This window comes from Homalodisca vitripennis, chromosome 1, assembly GCF_021130785.1.
Source record: "Homalodisca vitripennis isolate AUS2020 chromosome 1, UT_GWSS_2.1, whole genome shotgun sequence".
NCBI classification, from domain to species: domain Eukaryota; kingdom Metazoa; phylum Arthropoda; class Insecta; order Hemiptera; family Cicadellidae; genus Homalodisca; species Homalodisca vitripennis.
In genome coordinates, this window is record NC_060207.1 from 48,896,076 (window position 1) to 48,915,514 (window position 19,439).

The following is a 19,439-nucleotide window of genomic DNA, read 5'->3' on the forward strand; positions in this document are numbered from 1 at the left end:
GTCAATGTTTTTTTTTTTTTTTCGGATTCTATGTAGAAATGTAACATTTAATTCAGAAAGATGATAGTTCTTTGAATATGTGATAGTTCATTTTCAAAAAATGTTCAAAATACTGTACAGAGCATAAGTTCTTTAATTAATTAAATTTTGGAGTGATAAGCACAACTCTAAAAATATTCAAAGATACTATAAGTACCAAGGTGTTACACGCTCTCTGTTATTGTCACACTTCTACCTAATAACCCTCCAAGTTCTATAATTAAATTGTGGTAGAATATTTATGTGCAGTTCATTTCATTTCAATAGAGAGCTGAGTTTAACCAGCTGTAACAAATGATATGAGTTTATCATCTGATCAATTGTAATCTTTTTCATAAAAAAATATGTGTATTTTATTATACAGTTATACTATTATAGAAAAATTAGTAAAAATATTGTATAATTATTTTACTATAACCTATTTTCTTAACTATTGTGTTTTGAAATAACATTTTACTGTCTATTCTGGTGAATTGAAATGTATGCTGGTGATCATAGAATTCTTTAATTGTTTTGTTTTGTTCTATAAAAATGTATGATACAGTAAAATGTTTTTATATGGTGTTGCCAAACAAATGGAAGGATTCTTATCCTTCCTTTATTAGAAAAGAATCTACTTTTTGTTAGCCTTAATAAGAAACAAGACTCAAATTGTGATATCATTTGGCATCTTCACATTGCCATTATTTTTAAAGGCAAGTATTGGAATGTACAACTTAACAGTTATTTGTCTAGGTTTTTACTAATCAGGTAAAGAAACTCTCCTTCACTAAGGTAATTTTTATGTTTATGATTGTGTTTGAAAGGCCTCACAAAAATAAAAAGTTATTAGTATTGATTGGTGTGTTCTCAATATAGTGATTATATGATTGTGTTTATAGAAGTTGTCAGATAATTCAATTTTATTGATCGAAAAGTCATGGCTTTATATAGTATGATATGCTATATAATGGAAAAAATTGTCAATCAACCATTTAAAAATGTATAGCCATTTCAGGTCCAATTTATCAGAGATTTACGCCGCACTTGAAATCTTACATTAATCAGAAAGTAACTAGAATCTTATCAATTTTGAAATGTACATTTTACAAACACCCTTTTGTATTTTGTGTATAACCGTGATCAAATTTAATGTAAACATATGATTGCAGGATGAAGCTGGAACTGGTATGGAGCCAGAAGTACCGGTAGTAACAGACACAGGACCTGACGTAAGTGAGATGGACTCTCAGATGGGGGTGCTTCCGCCACAAACTGTGCTTAATCCTGCATACTATAGCCCATACTACCAGTGCACTGCGCTCACTAACCCTCCCTCGGACAGTCAGACCGAGACCCCTCTAACAAAGGTTGTTGATCAGCAACCGTCGCTACCTCTTGATAGTTCTAGTTCTGAACAGATCCCTTATGCTGCCCCCCAAACTCAGTTAGAACAACGAGTTTCATTCTCAGCTCCTCCTGCCCAGTTGGAACATAACGGTCCATATACAACACTACCAGTCAATCAACCCGAACATGTTATGTTTTCAGCCCCAACATTCACTCAAACAGAGCATCAGGTTCAGTACTCTGCGGCTCCAATTGATCAACCTGATCTAGTCTTGCACACAGCCCCCCCTGTAGTTCAACAAGAACAAGTTCCTTTGTCTGCTTCTTCAGTTCAGCCTGACTTGGTTTCATATTCAGTTCCCCCACCAGAGCGGCAGCTCCAATATTCTGCTGCTCCTACTTCCAATTCTGAACACCAAGTTTCATATTCAGCTCCTCCTGTTCAGCAAGAGCAAGCTGTTTTCACAGCACCGACAGTGGCTCAACCGGAACATCAAGTTCCGTATTCGATGGCAGCGCCTATCCACTCTGAGCGAGTTTCATATTCAACTTCTCAACCTGTTCAAATAGAACATCAAGTTCCTTTTACAACTGTTTCAATGGTTCAATCTGAGCAAGTTCCTTATACTGGTATTCAAATAACTCAACCAGAAAATCAAAGTCAGTATTCTGGTACACCAGTTGCTAAACTGGAACAACAGGTTTCCTATACTGCACAGGTTGCTCAACCAGAACAAGTTTCTTACACAGCTCCTCAGTATTCTCAAACTGAACAGAATTCCTATATTCCGCCTCCAGTTGTTCAGCAGGAACAGCAAGTACCCTTGTCAGCAACTAATTTTTCTCAACCAGAACATCATGTAGCATATACTTCAGTTCCAGTTGTACAACCAGATCCGGTTAACTTAACAGCTGCTCAATTTACTCAAGGTACATATACAACACCTCAAGTCATTCAACCTGAACATCAGATTCAATATTCATCAGCTACAGTTATTCAACATGAACACACTTCGTATGGATCCCAAATTATTCCTCAAAATGATCACCAGATATCATCAGCTGCTCCTGTTGTTCAAACTGAAAATCAAGTTCAATTTTCAACAGGGTCTGTTTCACAACACGACTATTCTGTTCAATTATCATCAGCTCAATCTGAACATCAAATACAGTTCTCAGCTATTACATCACTTTCCCAACAAGAGCAGCAAGTTCCGGCCTCCGCTACTTCAATTCAAACTGAACATCAAGTCCAATTCTCAGCAGCCCCTAATTCACAATCTGAATATCAAACCAGTCCACAGTTCTCATCAGATCCAGTTGCTAGATCTGAACATCAAGTTCAGTTCTCAACACCCTCAATTGCACAACCAGAATATCAAGTTCAGTACTCCACAGCTCCTACAGTTCAATCTGAGAATCAAATTCACTTCACATCAGCACCGATTGTCCAACCTGAACAGCAAGTTCAGTTTTCAACAGTCCCAATACCACAACCTGATCATCAGGTTCATTATCCAACTGCTCCAGTTGTAGAAAACCAAGGTCAGTTTCCAACATTTCATCCTGACCACCAAGGCCAGTTTTCAACACCCACAGTACAACCTGAACATCAAGTACAGTTCTCAGTAGCCCCAATCCCACAACCCGAATATCAAGTTCAGTTCTCAACATCTTCAATTGTTCAGTCTGAACAAGTTCATTATTCAACAGCTCCAATCATTCAACCAGAACTTCAATTCTCAGGAGCCCCAAGTGTTCAACCCGAACATCAAGTTCAGTTTTCATCAGCCCAAATAACACAACCTGAGTATCACCTTCAGTTCTCAACAGCTCCAGTGTCTCAATCTGACCAAATTAATTATTCAACAGCCCCACTGATTCAGTCAGAACATCATGTTCAGTTTCCAACACTCCCAAACATTCAACCTGAACACCAAGTTCAATTCTCAACAGCCCAAATTCCACAACCCGAATATCAAGTTCAATTCTCAACTGCTCCGACTGTTCAATCTGAACAAGTTCATTACTCAACAGCCCCAGTCATTCCATCAGAAAATCAAGTCCAGTTCTCAGGAGCACCAGGTGTACAACCTGAACAAGTTCATTTCCCACCAACAGGAGTTGCCCAATCCACTTATCAAGTTCAATTTAATGCACCTCTCCTCGCTCAACAGGATTACCAAACCCAGTACACAGCACCTACAACCCAGCAACCAGAGAATCAGTATGCGTCATCTGAGACACAAGCTGTTTATGCAGCACCTCAGGAGCAAATTCCAGTAAGACCCAATACAGGTTATAATGAGGTAGTTCAAGAGCCAATTCAAAATTATCTGGAGCAGATTCACACTGAAGTTCAGCAATCATCCACATTAGAAACAACCCAAGCTTTTCTGAGTGCTCCCCAGTCCCCGCTTAGTGTAGACCAGCTTCAGAGGAAAATGTCCTGTGAAGACCATCAGTGCACCTGTGACTGTCGATGCCAGCTGCTGCTGGTGGCGGACCCTGACACTAATCCCAGTGACTCATTGGTACAAGTTTGTAATGAGCCCCATCGAGAGTTGGACCAGGTATGCATGCCTCTAGCTTGCTTTTTGTTATGTCCTAGTGTTAAATGTCAGAGTGTGATAGTGTCAAGTCCCAACAGTACCTATTCACTTTTTGGGAGCTTCAAATGCAATGATTAATGGCATAACTATCATAGATTAATGGCAATAGAGATTAGTTTAATTTAATTAATGCAGATAATGAAACTCTTAATTACTGGAAGTGTTAATGTTTTTCTCTTTGATCTATTTCGCCAATTTTGTCTATAGTCGCTCAGGAAAATTAACCATTTTTCTATTGTTACTTATTAAAAGAAATCAATAAAATGACAAATATAATCAATGCTTTGTATTACCTTTATTCTTTCTTTTTTTCGAGATAAAATTTGAAATACAGTTTTTATACTTGATATTGCAAATGTGTATGAGAGGTCAATGTTTACTTCCTCCAGGTTGATAGGAAAAAAATAACTTTACCCCATTATTATTGGGCTACAAAAGTTAAAAATGTTACGTTACGACTTGTTTAAGTTATTTGAATACTTTTTTTTAGATCATTTTACTCTTAAATAAGTTTTCAATATACTAAATACACCCAATAAAAAAATGTTAACACTATTAAGAATTAAATAAAAAGATCAACAGACAAATAAAAATACTAAGCTTTATCACAATGGAAAATTATTTTATCACTATTAACTCGTGAAATGCAATAAATCATTTAGGATTTAGGGATTTCAATATTATTAAGAACTGTGATTTCCCCAAGGTACTGCACTTTATTAAATATAACTATTACAACACGTTTCTTTCCATTAAGCATGTTTTATGATTATTTTCACAACAATTTTGCATTTTGGATTATTAATAAAAGTAATATCTCAATATTTATTCTAATAAAGCAAAGATAAACAATAATATGTTCATCGCATGAAAAAATTTTTCATTACCTCTGCATGGCCAATAGGCTTAAAATTCTTAATAACTATTTAATGAGAGTTCATGCATTTGAATTAGATTTTGTTTCTACATACATAGTTCCATCATTTTGGGCTCCCACTACGTAAAAGACAATATTTTACCTCTTACTTTTATTCATAGCTATTAAATGAAAATAATTGCAATTGTGTGTTTATCGGTTTAAACTTATGTTAAACAAATTATGACGACTTCATTTATATACATTTTTAACATCAGTTTCTCACAACAGTTTATATTTAATTGCAAACTTGCTCCACATATACTTCTAACTTAGAACTAGCATTCCCCAGTCACACTTTTAACAGCATGTGTTTCTGTCTCCGCAGTAGCTTGTCACAGAACAGCTTTAAAACATCTGTTGCCTTTACTGTTTTGTGTCTGCAAGATTGTGTTGTCGAACAAAACTGTTTTCCTTTGCTTGCTGCACACTGTATAACATGTGCTATGGTATTTAATTTTACTTTGTTATAGTTTTCTGATTTTTTATAGTTTATAATTTGTATTGAGACATACTAACTTTAAAAGCTACTGAATATTCTCTAAATATTGTAGTTTAATTAATTAACTGTCACTTCACTATTAAGTTTTCAAATTGCTTGATGAACAGAGAAGAAATAAAAGGCTTGTGTATTAAATGAAATAAAGAAATTTGTTTTTATTTTTCAGTGAAGGTGGTTCATTTGTATAAATTTCAGTCAAATTCTTGCCATTAATGCCTTTTAAAACACACATAAACTCTATTAAATTAAACTCAATTCTCAGGTTTTCAAGAAAAAGTTTTTGTATTTACATAAAGGACTTAAACAAAAATAAATTAACTGTTGAAGGAGCCAGTCAGCGTGAACCGTGGCTAGCCCTTGTATACAACCAACTGTTACTGTCCATTCCACTCTAGAGTATAGTGCCAAACAAACAGTTCTTTTGTTTTGTTTAATTCCCTCATAGTTTACAAAATAATACCTAACTTTTTATTAAAACTAAAAGACCACCATTTTTATAGAGGTAGAGACATGTAATTGAGTTTCGGTGATAAGACAGGTACCTAGATATATTAAGCAACGGCATCGGCTTGTTTACTGACTGAACGTTGTTGAGCCGCGAGAGGGGTGTTGGTGGGTGGTGGGGGACGGCACTGCAGACACGATTACTCTCCGCTCTGCAGTTCGCGCTTCTTAGCTCCCTAAGTACTATATTCCATTCGATAGTAGAAACCAAAAATTTCATTCAAGTCAAAAAAAATATTCTAGTGAGTTTTAGAACATGCTATGAATGGCTTTATATATATATTTTTATTTTGTCATATGTATATTGATTTGTAGTGAATTGAGATCAGCAATTTTTCACAAAGCATTTCTTTAGTTGTATTGTTGAAAAAACATTTTTTTTATTTAAGTTTATTTAAAATATAACATTAACCATTTAATGTGCTAGGTAATGAAGGGTTTGAATATAAAAGTAATAATGTTTTTTTTTTTTTTTGTAATCGTACATTCCACATTTGTAACGTGTACACAAAACCTGTATTAATGTCATATATGTTATTAACAAAAGGAACACCATTTTTTAATCTAATAAACTGAGTTTAAGTAACTAAGTGTAGTGCAATGTTTATTTAACCCTTCAACGTGGTTTCATGGAACAGTCACAGCTGATGAACAAGGCCGATCAGTGGTTTCAGTGAATGTTACAGTATTGTGCAGACTGTAAGCATATGCGATCTACTGGCATCGGTTTGAATTACTTCGAGCGATATTTTATATTTTTACAAAGAGTAAATTCCATCCTTTAATTATGTTTACACAGAAAATGTTTTATCTCATTCAGCTATTTATAGAGACCAAACAGATTGAAACAGATTGCTCAAATCAGCTGTGCTGCAACATCGTTTCTGCTCTGTTGCTTATTACAGACCGGTTTGTGTTTACATTGTGTTTCACGAGTTCTGATAAATCAATATTTGTTTCTAATAAGTTTCTAGTCAGTAACAAATGTATAGTTGTTTTGGTCTAAATACTATTTCGCTGTACAGCAGAGCAAAATAATAATGATAGAAAATTGATTTTGTGGGTGTACGTTTGTGAGTGGTATACGCCTAGACCTATCTGTGAAAATTGTTATTTGCCTAAAAGAAAAGTGATTTTTTTGGTTTGTGAGTGGTATAGGCCTTGGCCTATCTGTGAAAATTATTATTTGCATAAAGTAAACAATTTTAGGTAACTGGTGCATTACTTCTGACTTGAACATTTCTATACTATTTATCCGCAATTCAGTTATAACTAAAACATTTCATTATAGGCTCATCATCAGGAAAGCTCCTACAACAGGCTAGAGGTGAGCTTTTGCAAATTCCCACGTTGAAGGCTTAAAAACCATATACTTGTTCTAAAATCACAAAAAAACTATTTTTGAATACTTTGGTGTTATTTCTATATTATAAAAATACAAAATTTTCTAAAAAAATAAGCTGATGATTAAAAACACATGTGGACAGATATTTAATTAGGCTATCTTCTTGGTGGTAACAAGTACCCAAAATGGATATTTTTACCACAAAATGAAAATCATGGAAAATTGTATATTTTATCATTTGCTGTATAATTAAATAAAAGTGAAGGGAAGTATTTTCTTATAATCATTCCTCTGATACTATTTCAGAATGTCGTTTAGTAGAATAAATTTACAAATGAAGTTTAAAAAAATAATCCACTTGTGAATGTTATAGAACTCTACCACGTCATTACAAGATGGTGACATGGAAGCAGGAACTGCTGGCTCTGAAATGTGAGTAGGATTATTGTACACATGTTAACATTATTCTTGTTCACATTTATAAACAGAAAAAGTGTTTTCAGCAAAACACGTCGAATATGAATCCCGAATATAGTTTGAGCAGTTTGGGTCTTCCAGAATGTTCCCCATTCTGTATGGTTTAGTCACTATTGAGTTTTAAAGCTGATAACAAATTTTCAAACTCCTGCGTAATTGTGTAATGGCTCTACAGTCACGGCCACCAAATAAGGCGGGTGGGTGGATTTGCGCTGCTGCCACGTATGGGACCGGTGAAGTGGAGGAAGGTCGAGAATCGGTCACTCTCAGGCACAATTAATTGGCAACGCTGTGTGCACATTGTTGCCTAGTCCAAGCGTCGCGCCGACTCTGCAGCTTTTCCACACGCCACCCTGCCAGTGCCAGTGCCAGTCGTATTCTACTGTCTGACTAGTTAGTGAGTGTAGTTACTTATGAAAATGGAGGAAGCTGGTAGTTCACGTGGAAATGAAAAAACACCTGTGAAATGGAGACGATTAGAGGGTATTAAAAAAATTGATTTAAATAGTCAAACTAAATGTGTTGTAGTTAACGTCCTGAATTTTCTGAAAGGTTTAGCTGATCCTGGTGTTCTTGGAACAATTAACTTAAAGAAAAGTCAAGAACTTACATCAAAAGTGTGTGGATTAAGTCTCCGTTCTGTTCAACGATGTGTCCAAGAACAAAAATTGTCACCAACATGTGATTTCTCGTCCCCAAGAAAACAGTATTCACAAGAGAAAGAACTCACTGTTTTGAGTGACTTTGATTGTGATCTGGTTCGAAGAACAATTTTGGAGTTTTGGAGAAGAACACCGTGAGTTTCCAACAGCTGAAAAAGTGAGAATAAAACTTCAGGAAAAAATTGAATACAAGGGAAGTGTACGATCAACTAGGAGGCTATTGCACACTGTTGGGTTTAAGTTTAAGAAAGCAAACGATGGTCGTAAATTTTTGATGGAAAGACAGGACATTGTGGTTGCACATGCACAATTTTTAAGGAAAATGAAATCTGTACGGGATGAAAACGTTGATAGCGTGTATCTAGACGAAACATGGGTAAACCAAAGTCACACAAAACATTTTATTTAACAGCATTCTGACAAAAGTGGTGGTTTGTAAGTTCCAACAGGGAAAGGTGGTAGGTTAATAGTGTGTCATGCAGGAAATTCAAAATGATTTATTCCACAGTGCAAATGGGGTTTTAGATCTAAAACAACCGGTACAGATTATCATGCTGAAATGAATCATGCATCATTTAAGAGGTGGTTTTATGAAGATCTTCTACCAAGTTTGGAAGAACCTACTACAGTCATTGTTATAGACAATGCACCATACCACTCTGCACAAATTGACAAAGTTCCCTTATCTAACTGGAAGAAAAAAGATATACAAGACTGGTTAAATAGAAAAAATATTGATTTTCTTGACAAGGAAACTAAAGCGGAATTACTTATAAAAGTGATACCTTTTAGACAACACCAAAAATACGAGCTTGACAAACTAGCGTTGTCATGGGGCTATGAAGTGGTGAGGTTGCCTCCTTACCACTGCCAGTACAACCCGATTGAACTTATCTGGGCACAAGTCAAGCGAAAAGTTGCTACAAGAAATAGTACTTTCAAATTAACAGATGTTGAAAAACTCACTTCAGAAGCTATAGATAACGTCACCGCTGTCGATTGGGAAAATTGTGTGAGACACAGTGAGAATTTGCAGTCTGACGATTGGGCTAAAGAAATTGTTAGAGATGACATAATGGAACCATTTATTATAAACCTTAGAGATGACTCATCAGACAGTGAAAACAGCGACAGTGACTGTGACATTGACAAAGATTAAAAGCAAGTAACTCGGAACCACCAAGTGATCAAATCAACCACGGACTGAAATAATTTCACTGTGATTATGTAATAGTATGTACTAATAATGTCACTTGTTTAATAATAACTACTTAAAAATGTTTCTTTATTATTTCTATTACTGCACGTGTTTAAATTGTTTATATTTAAAATAATTTTGCTAGGGAAGGCAAAACAGATTGTTTTAAGCATGGTTAATTTTATTAAACTTAAAATATTTATTTAATTTTCGCTATGGTTACAATACATAGTACTATAGTTGAGTAATGATAAAAATAATAGAAAGTAAAGTATTGCTATTAACAAAAAAGTTGAGTAGAAATTGTGTGTATACGCACAGCGCACGCATCGCTCTGTGTGTTTGATTTCAATAATTTAGGTTTGCACGCATTTCCCAGCGAAATTAGTAAACTGAGAAAAATTTGTTTGGAACAAAAAATAAAGTTTATACCTTTGTCTAAAACTTTGCCACAGGAAAAATGTTCCTAACCAAAAAATAAAAAAATTCCTCGCTTACTGAAATGTTTAATACACCATGTTAATGAATTAAAATTGGTTTGTAGGTATTTAGTATTCCAAAATTACTTTTTTGTATTTACATACCAAAATTATATACCGTTATCATCAGCGGTCTCTCCTGAAGCCAATAATACGATTTTCATCTTTGTAACTTGTAAGATGTCATCAGAATCTCAGAAGAAAGCAAACAACATCAAGCTCTAAAATGGAAACAGAAACTTTATTTGGGGTTTTCTGTCCACTTCAGGAATTGCTGGGACTTCTTCGCATCTTCTCCTGAAAGCTAGTTGGTTTGTCTTCTCTGGGTTAACTATAAGGTCATTTGAGTGGCAATATTGATAGGCCATGTTTATTGCTGTGTAACATTTAACATAAAGATTATCTCTCTTTTTTCCCACTCAAGGTAAGGTGGTGTCACCAGCTTACATTGAAGTTGTGCAGAAAGTTTCAAGGTATTCAGACAAGTCGTTTGTAAACATTATAAATAATACTGGTCCCAATACCGAGATACCCAATACCCTGAGATACTCCTCAGTTTACATGTAGAAATCTTGATTTGGTTACTTCAGTAACCATTTCTTGTTTGTTTTATATATACAATTTGCCTCTGGTTTTCTAGATGGTTTTTGATCCACATTTTAACTGTGTCTTTTATTCCCGACTTTTGTAACTTGTACATATGAGATCATGTCCCAGGCAATCAAAAGCTTTGCTTAAGTCTAGGAAAAGCGTTGTTACAATTTCCCTTCTTGAAGGTTGTCTAGTACACAGTCAGCAAAGTTGATCAGGTCTGTAGCCGTTGGTCTCCATTTAATGAATCCGTGTTCCTTGTCTGTTATTAAGTTATATCGCTCAAAGACTTTTTCGTACTACTTCCTCTAAAACATTATGGCTGGAATGATAAAACCGGTCTGTAATTATTCACTTCTGTTTTACAGCCGATTTTGTGTATTGGGATCACTTTTACATGTTTTAATGCTGAGTGAAATTGACCTCAACTGAGGGATTTGTTAATTATATTTCTGAGAAAAGTTGTAAGAGAATCATTGCAGTGCTTTAACAATTTTGTGGAGATATCTGTTGCAGCAGAGATTTCATATTTGAGATTTTAATAATATTGTATACTTCTACTGGGTTTGTATTTTGAAAGTATGTCCACATATGGTTTTGTATATGTCCAGTACTTCGTTCTGAAGTATAGCTATTGGATGATTTAGGGTTATTGTTCAGTGTTCTCTCTGCGATCAGGTGAAGAAATAATTCATGTGGTTAGCTACGGAGTATGGGTTGTCTTCTTGATTTCTAGCTTTAATTTTTCTTGTGCTGCATTGTTTCTATTCTGTCATTATTTATTAGTTGCTTTAGATTTTGTAGCGTTTTTAAAACTACATTGGTTTATTTTTTTAATTAAAACTTAAATTAAATAAAAATTTTGGGAACGAAATATTGGGATTTAATTATAAATTAGATTGTGATAAGTCAGGGTAAAAACGAACATGTAATCCTTTGGAAAGTTAGTACTGGTAGTTTTAAATTGTTAGGAAGGCGGTTGACTGCCTTGAATTGATTATAACTTGTCTTGTTACGGCTATTGTTCTCCTTGTTTGATACAGCTGGACCAATGAGAGAACACCGCGGATGTCCAGCAGAATTGATTAGAGGGGGGGAGTATATAAGCGCCAACTCATAATTTTCGGCCTTCTTTTGGTAATTTTCGTGTATTACAGTGCGTCGTGTTTCTAAATTTTTTCCGCAAGGGATTTTGAGGTAAGCACCAAATTTATTGTACGTTTGATTGAAATAGTCTTCCAGATCTGATATTAAATTAATTTTGTTGTCTTTTTTATAGGAAAAAATTTAATTCATAGAAACTACAAAGCAATCTGCATAATTAATTCTCGATGAACAATAGAGCATAATAGAATCATACAAGTTACATTTGGTTCAAACTTGCAAGAAAAGTGTATTAAAATTGAACTTTGTCAATAACTTTAATTGAAATTTGGAAATTTAGTAATTTATTAATATTTAAATGGAACTGTTTTATAGTGAATTGTTAATTGGTAATTTATTGAACTTTAATAATTGTTTGAGAGAGTTTTAATCTGAATTGCAGAGACTTGAAAGTTAAGGTTCAACTAGTGGAAAGAGAAGTTTAAATTTTTATTTTTGAATTTTGTGAGTGAACTTAGAAGTGAACATTTTTAGTTTAGTTATTTCCAAGTGGTATTTGATTTTTATTTTAAAACTTTATTATTTTATTTTAAAAGAGAGCTCTGATTTTTAGTTTGATATATTTGATTAATATTTTTATTTCTTGCCAAAGGAACTTTTAAATTTACTAAACGGTTTGTCAATTATTTGTGGAAAATAGAGTGATGAAAATTCTGAAACGTTGAACTTATTAATTTGCCAGCTTAAAATAAATCCATTATTTTAATTTATAACTGTGATTTTTATTTAAGACAAACCAGATAATATTTAATAGTTTAAAAATCTAGTTACTGAATATTCACTCTGAGCTTACTAATCAAAAAATATTTTATATCGTCTTGGATGTCTAAATATTAATATCTACAATCCAAGTCGTTATAGATTTATTTTCCGTATTGTTATGAAATTGGCCGAACCCTCTCAGCCTAAGATGGTAGTCTTTTTAGTAGTAGCTAGGTCAGTTTGTCTTGCTCATTGTTGGATTGTTCAAATTTCATCAGAATTTTGAGGTAGTTTTCTTTATAATACGGTACAAGCCTCTCTATCAGCAAATTGAATATTCTTCACTTTCTTTTTTAGTCTAACTTTTCTTATGCTTGTTCAAGGGCCATAGTTATAGTTGTTATGAATTTAGTAAAGGTTTCTTCTGCTATTGGAGCTTTGAGTACCTCTTTCTAGTTTTCCTTCAGTAGGTTTTCCATTAGTTTACTGTATATACACTTATATTACTTCAAACCCAGAAGTATTAAAACGTCTCAGTAATAATCCATTCATACAACACAAAGCATAAGCGCTTGGTGTTTATAAAGTTTAAGACTAACTATAGACAATAGACAATATTCTTTATTCATAAACGTTGAGTATAGAATTTTTGTCAATACAATAAAGGACATACAGAACAGAAAATTTTAAATATCAGTTCATGATGCAATTGATTTCCAATTTATAAACTCTTGAATAGTGTAGAAGGGTCGCTGGAGAAACCAACTTTTGAGTGAGTTCTTCAGGTGTTTGACTGGTGTTTTCTTCAGAGAGTATGGTAGAATGTTGAAATAGATTGCTCCTTTGTATGATGGTTTCCTCTCATATAAACTTAGGTGGTGTGTTTCAAGAGCAAAGTGGTATCTATTTCTTGTGTTGTAGCAGTGATGGTCTCCAGTTCTAGTCTGTCCAGTTGTTACAGAGTGCAAAATAGTATCAATTATATAAAGAGCTACTACTGTTAAAATCCTTAGTTCTCTGAAGGCTTCCCTGCAACTGTCTCGTGGTCTCAGTCCGGTAAAAAACTCTGATGGTTCTCTTTTGTATTACTAATACTCTTTGTAAATTTGTTGCTGTTTTACTTCCCCATACAATTAATCTGTATCTAAGATGGGACTCAAAGAGAGAATGGTAGGCTGATTTACCCATATCTATATTGCTAATTTGTTTAATTCGTCTTACTACATAAAGGCAGGAGCTAAGTTTTTTGCAAAGTTTATCCACATGAGGCTCCCAGGATAGACTCTGGGAGACCCCTGTGATGGTTTCGGGAGGCAGTGAAAATTAGCTGCTGTTTTCTCCTCATTTAGTACCAGGTCATTGATATGGCAGTATTGCTTTGCCATATCAAAAGCTATATACGAATTGATGTCAAGTTGTTCTTTGTCTTTCTCAGTAATAATAAGGGCAGTGTCATCAGCATACATCACAACCTTGCAGTATTTCTCCAGATATTGTGGGAAGTCATTTGTCAAAAGAGTGTAAAGCACTGGACCAAGCACAGATCCCTGAGGTACGCCTCTTGTTACTGGTAACAGTTCCGACTTTATTTTGTGAATTACACATAGATAACTGTGAAAACTAAAACATAGATAATCACTCTGAGATGTCGCTAAAAGAATATGAATATGATCATAAAGTTTTCTTGATTAGGTATGTCCTTTTATATAACCCTTTTATTCACTGAAAGAATTCTTTTGCATAAAATCTGTAACACTACATTTTATTGACCAAAATTCTAAGAGATTGAAACATTTTATCCATTGAATATCAATTTGATTGGAATCTATTGTATTGGAACCTGAATTTACACTAGAATTAATTTATTACAGTTTTTAGCTAGTCTTTTAAAATAGAAAGAGACTTATTTGTAGCAGTAAATGTTAGTCAGTTGCTACAAGCAAAAAAAGGCTTGTATTGATTTTTATGTAAATATGAGTAACAAGGCAACTGTAGCACTATAATTAGAAATATAATTAACCTTTAAGGAGTATGGACGTCATATGACGTCTTCTTTTGATAGGCTAAAATGAGTAATGGATGAAATCCGAAAAATGACCAAAAGGAGTAAAAAAATTAAAATCTCTTAAAAAATGTTTATTTACATTTAGAAACTTCATAAAAAAAAGACTACGTGTTCTACAAGTCAATATTTTAGTACTTTTTCAAAATAAAATGTCTTATTTCCTCACTACAACAGACTCAATCAATGGTGTCTGCCATTTGGACAACAGTAACAAACTAGATGGTTGCTCAAAAAATATTTCACTCACAAGATAAATACGGCCACAATATGCAGTATACAAGGAATGGCTAGAATAATGTGACGGAATAATCTGACAGCAAAGCGATGCGCGCACGACGCGACCTTGAGTCAGTGGCTTTTACCAGGTGGCTACTGAGATCTGGTGGTAAAATCAGATTAAAAGTGGATAAGAGCACAAGCATGGAAGTTAAGTATGTTGCCGATAGGTGGAACCACTTTACAGAAAATATACTTAAAGGCAATAAGTAATACAATGCATTTACGATAATACAAAAATACAAAGGCTAAACGTCATATGACGTTTGTACTCCTTTAGGCCACTATAAGAATATACGTCATATGACATCCTTACTCATTATGTAGAGTTTACACGCACTCCTTAAAGGGTTAATTAACCCTTTTAACCCCAGCCATTTTTCCATGGACTTGCCAGAAAGCCCATGGCAATAAGGGACCGTAGTGCAGAATTGAGGGAAAATACATCTAGTTTTCTTATTTTTGTTTTAAATTGTTCACAAATAAGTGTACTCTTAGATGTAATAGTTAAAAAGTACTTTGATATGTTTTTTTTTAAGGCGTATATATACATAAAATTTTTTTATTTTTTATAGTTTGGACATACATAAAGGGTAGAAAAAAAATTGCAGCCCCTGAAAAATGAAGCAATTTTGTTGTACATACAAACAACTTACTACACACACAAAATTTGAAGAACTTTCCTTGATAAATGCAGGAGATATATCCAATTAATTGTATTGCTGCATAAGCACTTCTTCATATACAGGGTGTCAATTAAGTCTGGAACCTCTTTTTTAATTTTTGAACCATAATAGAAAGAAATACCAAAGTTCACACGTGCTTACTGGTGATAGTAATGCACACATCTGCCCAATTACCGACCGGATAATCGCTTTAGGGGACGGTCCACAAGGAGTCAGACAAAATTCTTAAATAGCAGCATAGGTCAAGTTTGGTATCAAATTAAAGATATTACTTAGCAGAGTACAATGCCGCAAACCGGACTTAAAAAGGTGGATTCATTCAGTAGTTATAGCTATTTGAATATTAAAACAATTGAACAATGTAAATTATTAAGTATTACAAGTAAACACCAATTTTTAAGTACCTGTAATCAAAGTAAGTGTTCAAAATGTTCCCCTCCCATCATCTGACAATGTATTAATCAAAGCCAGGAATCAATAATTATTACCAATAACACAACTACTGTTAGAATGTGAAAGTGGCAGATTGAGTCATACACAGCATCCACAGAAACTTAACGTTTGGGCAGGTATTATAGGAAATCAAATTATGGATGGGCCCATTATTTATCAATGGTAATTTAAATGGTGACTCGTATCTAGCAATGCTCCAAAATGAAATAATTCCTGCACTACATTCCTGCTGCTCTTGGTCGACAATTTCAAATAATTTATTTCCAACAAGATGGTGCGCCACCACACTTTGCTCTCCTTGTAAGAGAATACTTGGATACAATATTCCTTCAGATGGGTTGGAAGACGTGGTGCAGTAGAGTGGCCTGCTCGTTCCCCTGATTTTTTTTCTCCGCTGGATTTTTTTCTTTGGGGATACCTCAAAGATAAAATTTATCGTACTAAGCCTCGAGATTTGGCGCACCTAAGAAATCTCATAGTCCAAGAAGCTCAAGATATTCCTCGTGACTACCTTCAAAATGCAGTGGATGGCTTTTACAACCGCCTAGGACATTGCCAGACGATGGTAGGGGAACATTTTGAACACTTACTTTGATCACAGGTACTTAAAAATTGGTGTTTACTTGTAATACTTAGTAATTTACATTGTTCAATCATTTTAAAATTCAAATAGCTATAACTACTGAATGAATCCACCTTTTTAAGTCCGGTTTGTGGCATTGTACTCTGCTAAGTAAGACCTTTAATTTGATACCAAACTTGACCTATGCTGCTATTTAAGAATTTTGTCTGACTCCTTGTGGACCGTCCCCCAAAGGGATTATCTGGTCGGTAATTGGGCAGATATGTGCGTTACTATCACCAGTAAGCACGTGTGAACTTTGGTATTTTTTTATATTGTGGTTTAAAAATTAAAAAAGAGGTTCCAGACTTAATTGACACCCTGTATTTCCACATACACGTCAGTAGAAGTATACAGATATGTTTTTGCACTTTTGAAATAATAACAATTGTAAAATAACACAAACTAATTGTAATGGTTTGTAAGACTAAAACTTGTTTAATTTTTCAAAAAAGTAAAAGAAATAATATTTACAATATATACATTTTATATAAACAACTCAATTCATTGTCTTCAAAAATAGCACATTCACCACTAATAATAGTGTTTATCAAAGTGTTTTCACTCACTGGTAACTTTTCTCTATGACGTTTACTCATGTTTTTTTACTAATAATACAATAAATCACACGAAAAACAACCGCTTTTAATCACGCAAACTAATTGAGGTTATAAGTCAGCATACAACAACAATGCAACTGAAGTCGTCTGACAGCTGACATCGACAAATAAACTACGCTCAACGACGACGAAATACGATGCCAATTGGAAGGTTTATTGTTTTTGCATGTAGCCCGTTTCTTCACCAACTACTATACCGAAACTGATGGCATTTGGACATATTATTAGCCAGCTACATTAAATTCTCGAGACGTCCGGTATATCGGACGTTGGGCATTTTAGCTAGACCACCTCGTCCGATATATCGGACGCCGGGGCTAAAAGGGTTAAAACCAGAAGTACTCCTTCACACAAAACTAAAAATTATTTGTAGAAGTGGCCAGACATGGATTGCTTAACTTCAAGAAACCAGTATCAAAGATATTAGCATACTCCTAGTTGTCAGCTTCAGTTTTGAGGGTTTTAATTCGGTAGGATAGTTCCCGGTGAGAAAGGTTTTTTGTTTAGATCAGTTAAAGGAAGATGTTGGAAATGGTTTTTACAGAATTTGAATAGTTGTAACTTTTTTTTATTAATTAAGTGGCTGATGGTTGTTAATTTTAAATGTCTGCAACAAAAAATGTAAGTAGTCACAAATATTGCCATCAAAACATCTACTGCTAATACGTAACCTCAATAAGATACTTCTGTTGTAGACTTAACCACCTGTAGACTGGACTCACCCTGCTCTTTCTGCTATAGAGAACTTTTCTCACTGTTCAATTTTAACAGTTAAAGGTGAAAATAACCTATTAGCGTGCCTGTTGTAAAGTTACAGATATGACCAAGAACAGAAAAGACCGTGAAGTGCCAGTGTCAGTTTGGAGGTCAGCAAGTGTAGACTGACATGATTGTTTCTGGCTGTTGTAGAGTGACAGATATGACGAAGAAAGGACTGACAGTGAAGCGCCGTAGCAGACCATCAGGCCCCAAGCTGACAGTGTTGAGTGCCAGGGAAGGACAAGTGGAGTGTCAGCTGGAGACCAACAAGATGAAGACAGTCTTTCAGTTCAATTTGGGTGACACAGTGCCTGCCGATGTAGCAAACAATTTGGTACGATGTTACGACATCTCCTAACATGTTTGTATATTATCTATCAGCTCTAGATACTTATTCTGAGGTTAATATTGGAACATTATCTTCTCCCTGAAAAAGAGCCCTGCACAGGCCATGGCAAGCACAATAAGACTGAAAAGGGATCACTCTTTAGGGAAAAAAGAAGAATGACTTAAAAACGATTTACAAATGTTGTTGTTTTACAATGTACTTGCTTTGAGAGCTAAGTTTTTAAGAGCTAAAAAAACATAATAAATTAGACATCAATTGAAGTTGCTCTGTTTACTTTTAAGATATTTGATTAACACAGACTAAATTTAAAAATACTTTTTTATAATTTTGTTAGTCACTATTTAAGTATGACTATATTGTTACATAGACATATTTCTATGGCTGCTCTAGGTGCGTGAGAAACTCCTCCCAAGTGCCCATGCTGAACTGATCACAGAACTACTTAAGGACCTAGTTCGGCAGTTGAAAGAGACTCCAGAAAAGCTCCCTGTTCTTGACTCCACGGGTAGCCCCATCAGGAAACCCAGGGTATGTTGCCTTTCTCCATATATCTTTCTCTCGCACTTCTCCTCTAGTTCTGTGTGTTTACTTTCCTTTTGTCTCTGCTTTTGTCAATGTTGGTCATTCCATCAACTAATGTGTTTATTTTTAATTTCATCATTGTAATAAATGTTATTCAAATTGATTGATGTTTTAAATCTGCAGTTCTTACAGTATGTAATCCAGAGATGTATTTTTAATACTGTTTGGTGTAACAAGAAAGTTTTCTTTTGAAATCAGATATTGTTAATACATCTATAACTTGTATAGTCTGTAAGTAACTTATTGTTTGTGAGATGTTTAATATGGAAATTATCTAAACTCTAGTTTTCATTGCAATTCCCGTTTCTCACCATCAATAACAGATAATGGTTAAATAGCAGATTTAGTCCATGTAGGGAAAATGTAGTAACAACACTGTTTCTCTCCTTTTGTATACTCATGTTGGTTCTAATTGGATGTGCATTTTTATGACTTAGAAATTAAACAAATTACTTATTTCCTTCCTTTCTTCTCTCCTCTGCTTCCTCAAGTTCACTCCCATTTATT

General features: G+C 34.4%; 1 protein-coding gene across 6 annotated transcripts in view; it reads left to right on the plus strand.

Annotated features, from left to right (window-relative positions):
* LOC124361122 (serine/threonine-protein kinase WNK1-like) overlaps positions 1–19,439 on the plus strand; it is a 163,606-nt gene that overhangs the window by 55,716 nt on the left and 88,451 nt on the right. For all 6 annotated transcript variants that reach the window (XM_046815158.1, XM_046815177.1, XM_046815183.1 and 3 more), the window contains exons 15-18: positions 1,191–3,941; positions 7,621–7,679; positions 18,152–18,335; positions 18,741–18,878. In XM_046815158.1, coding sequence (XP_046671114.1) covers positions 1,191–3,941; positions 7,621–7,679; positions 18,152–18,335; positions 18,741–18,878 — 3,132 coding nt within the window. The remainder of the gene's footprint in view (positions 1–1,190; positions 3,942–7,620; positions 7,680–18,151; positions 18,336–18,740; positions 18,879–19,439) is intronic.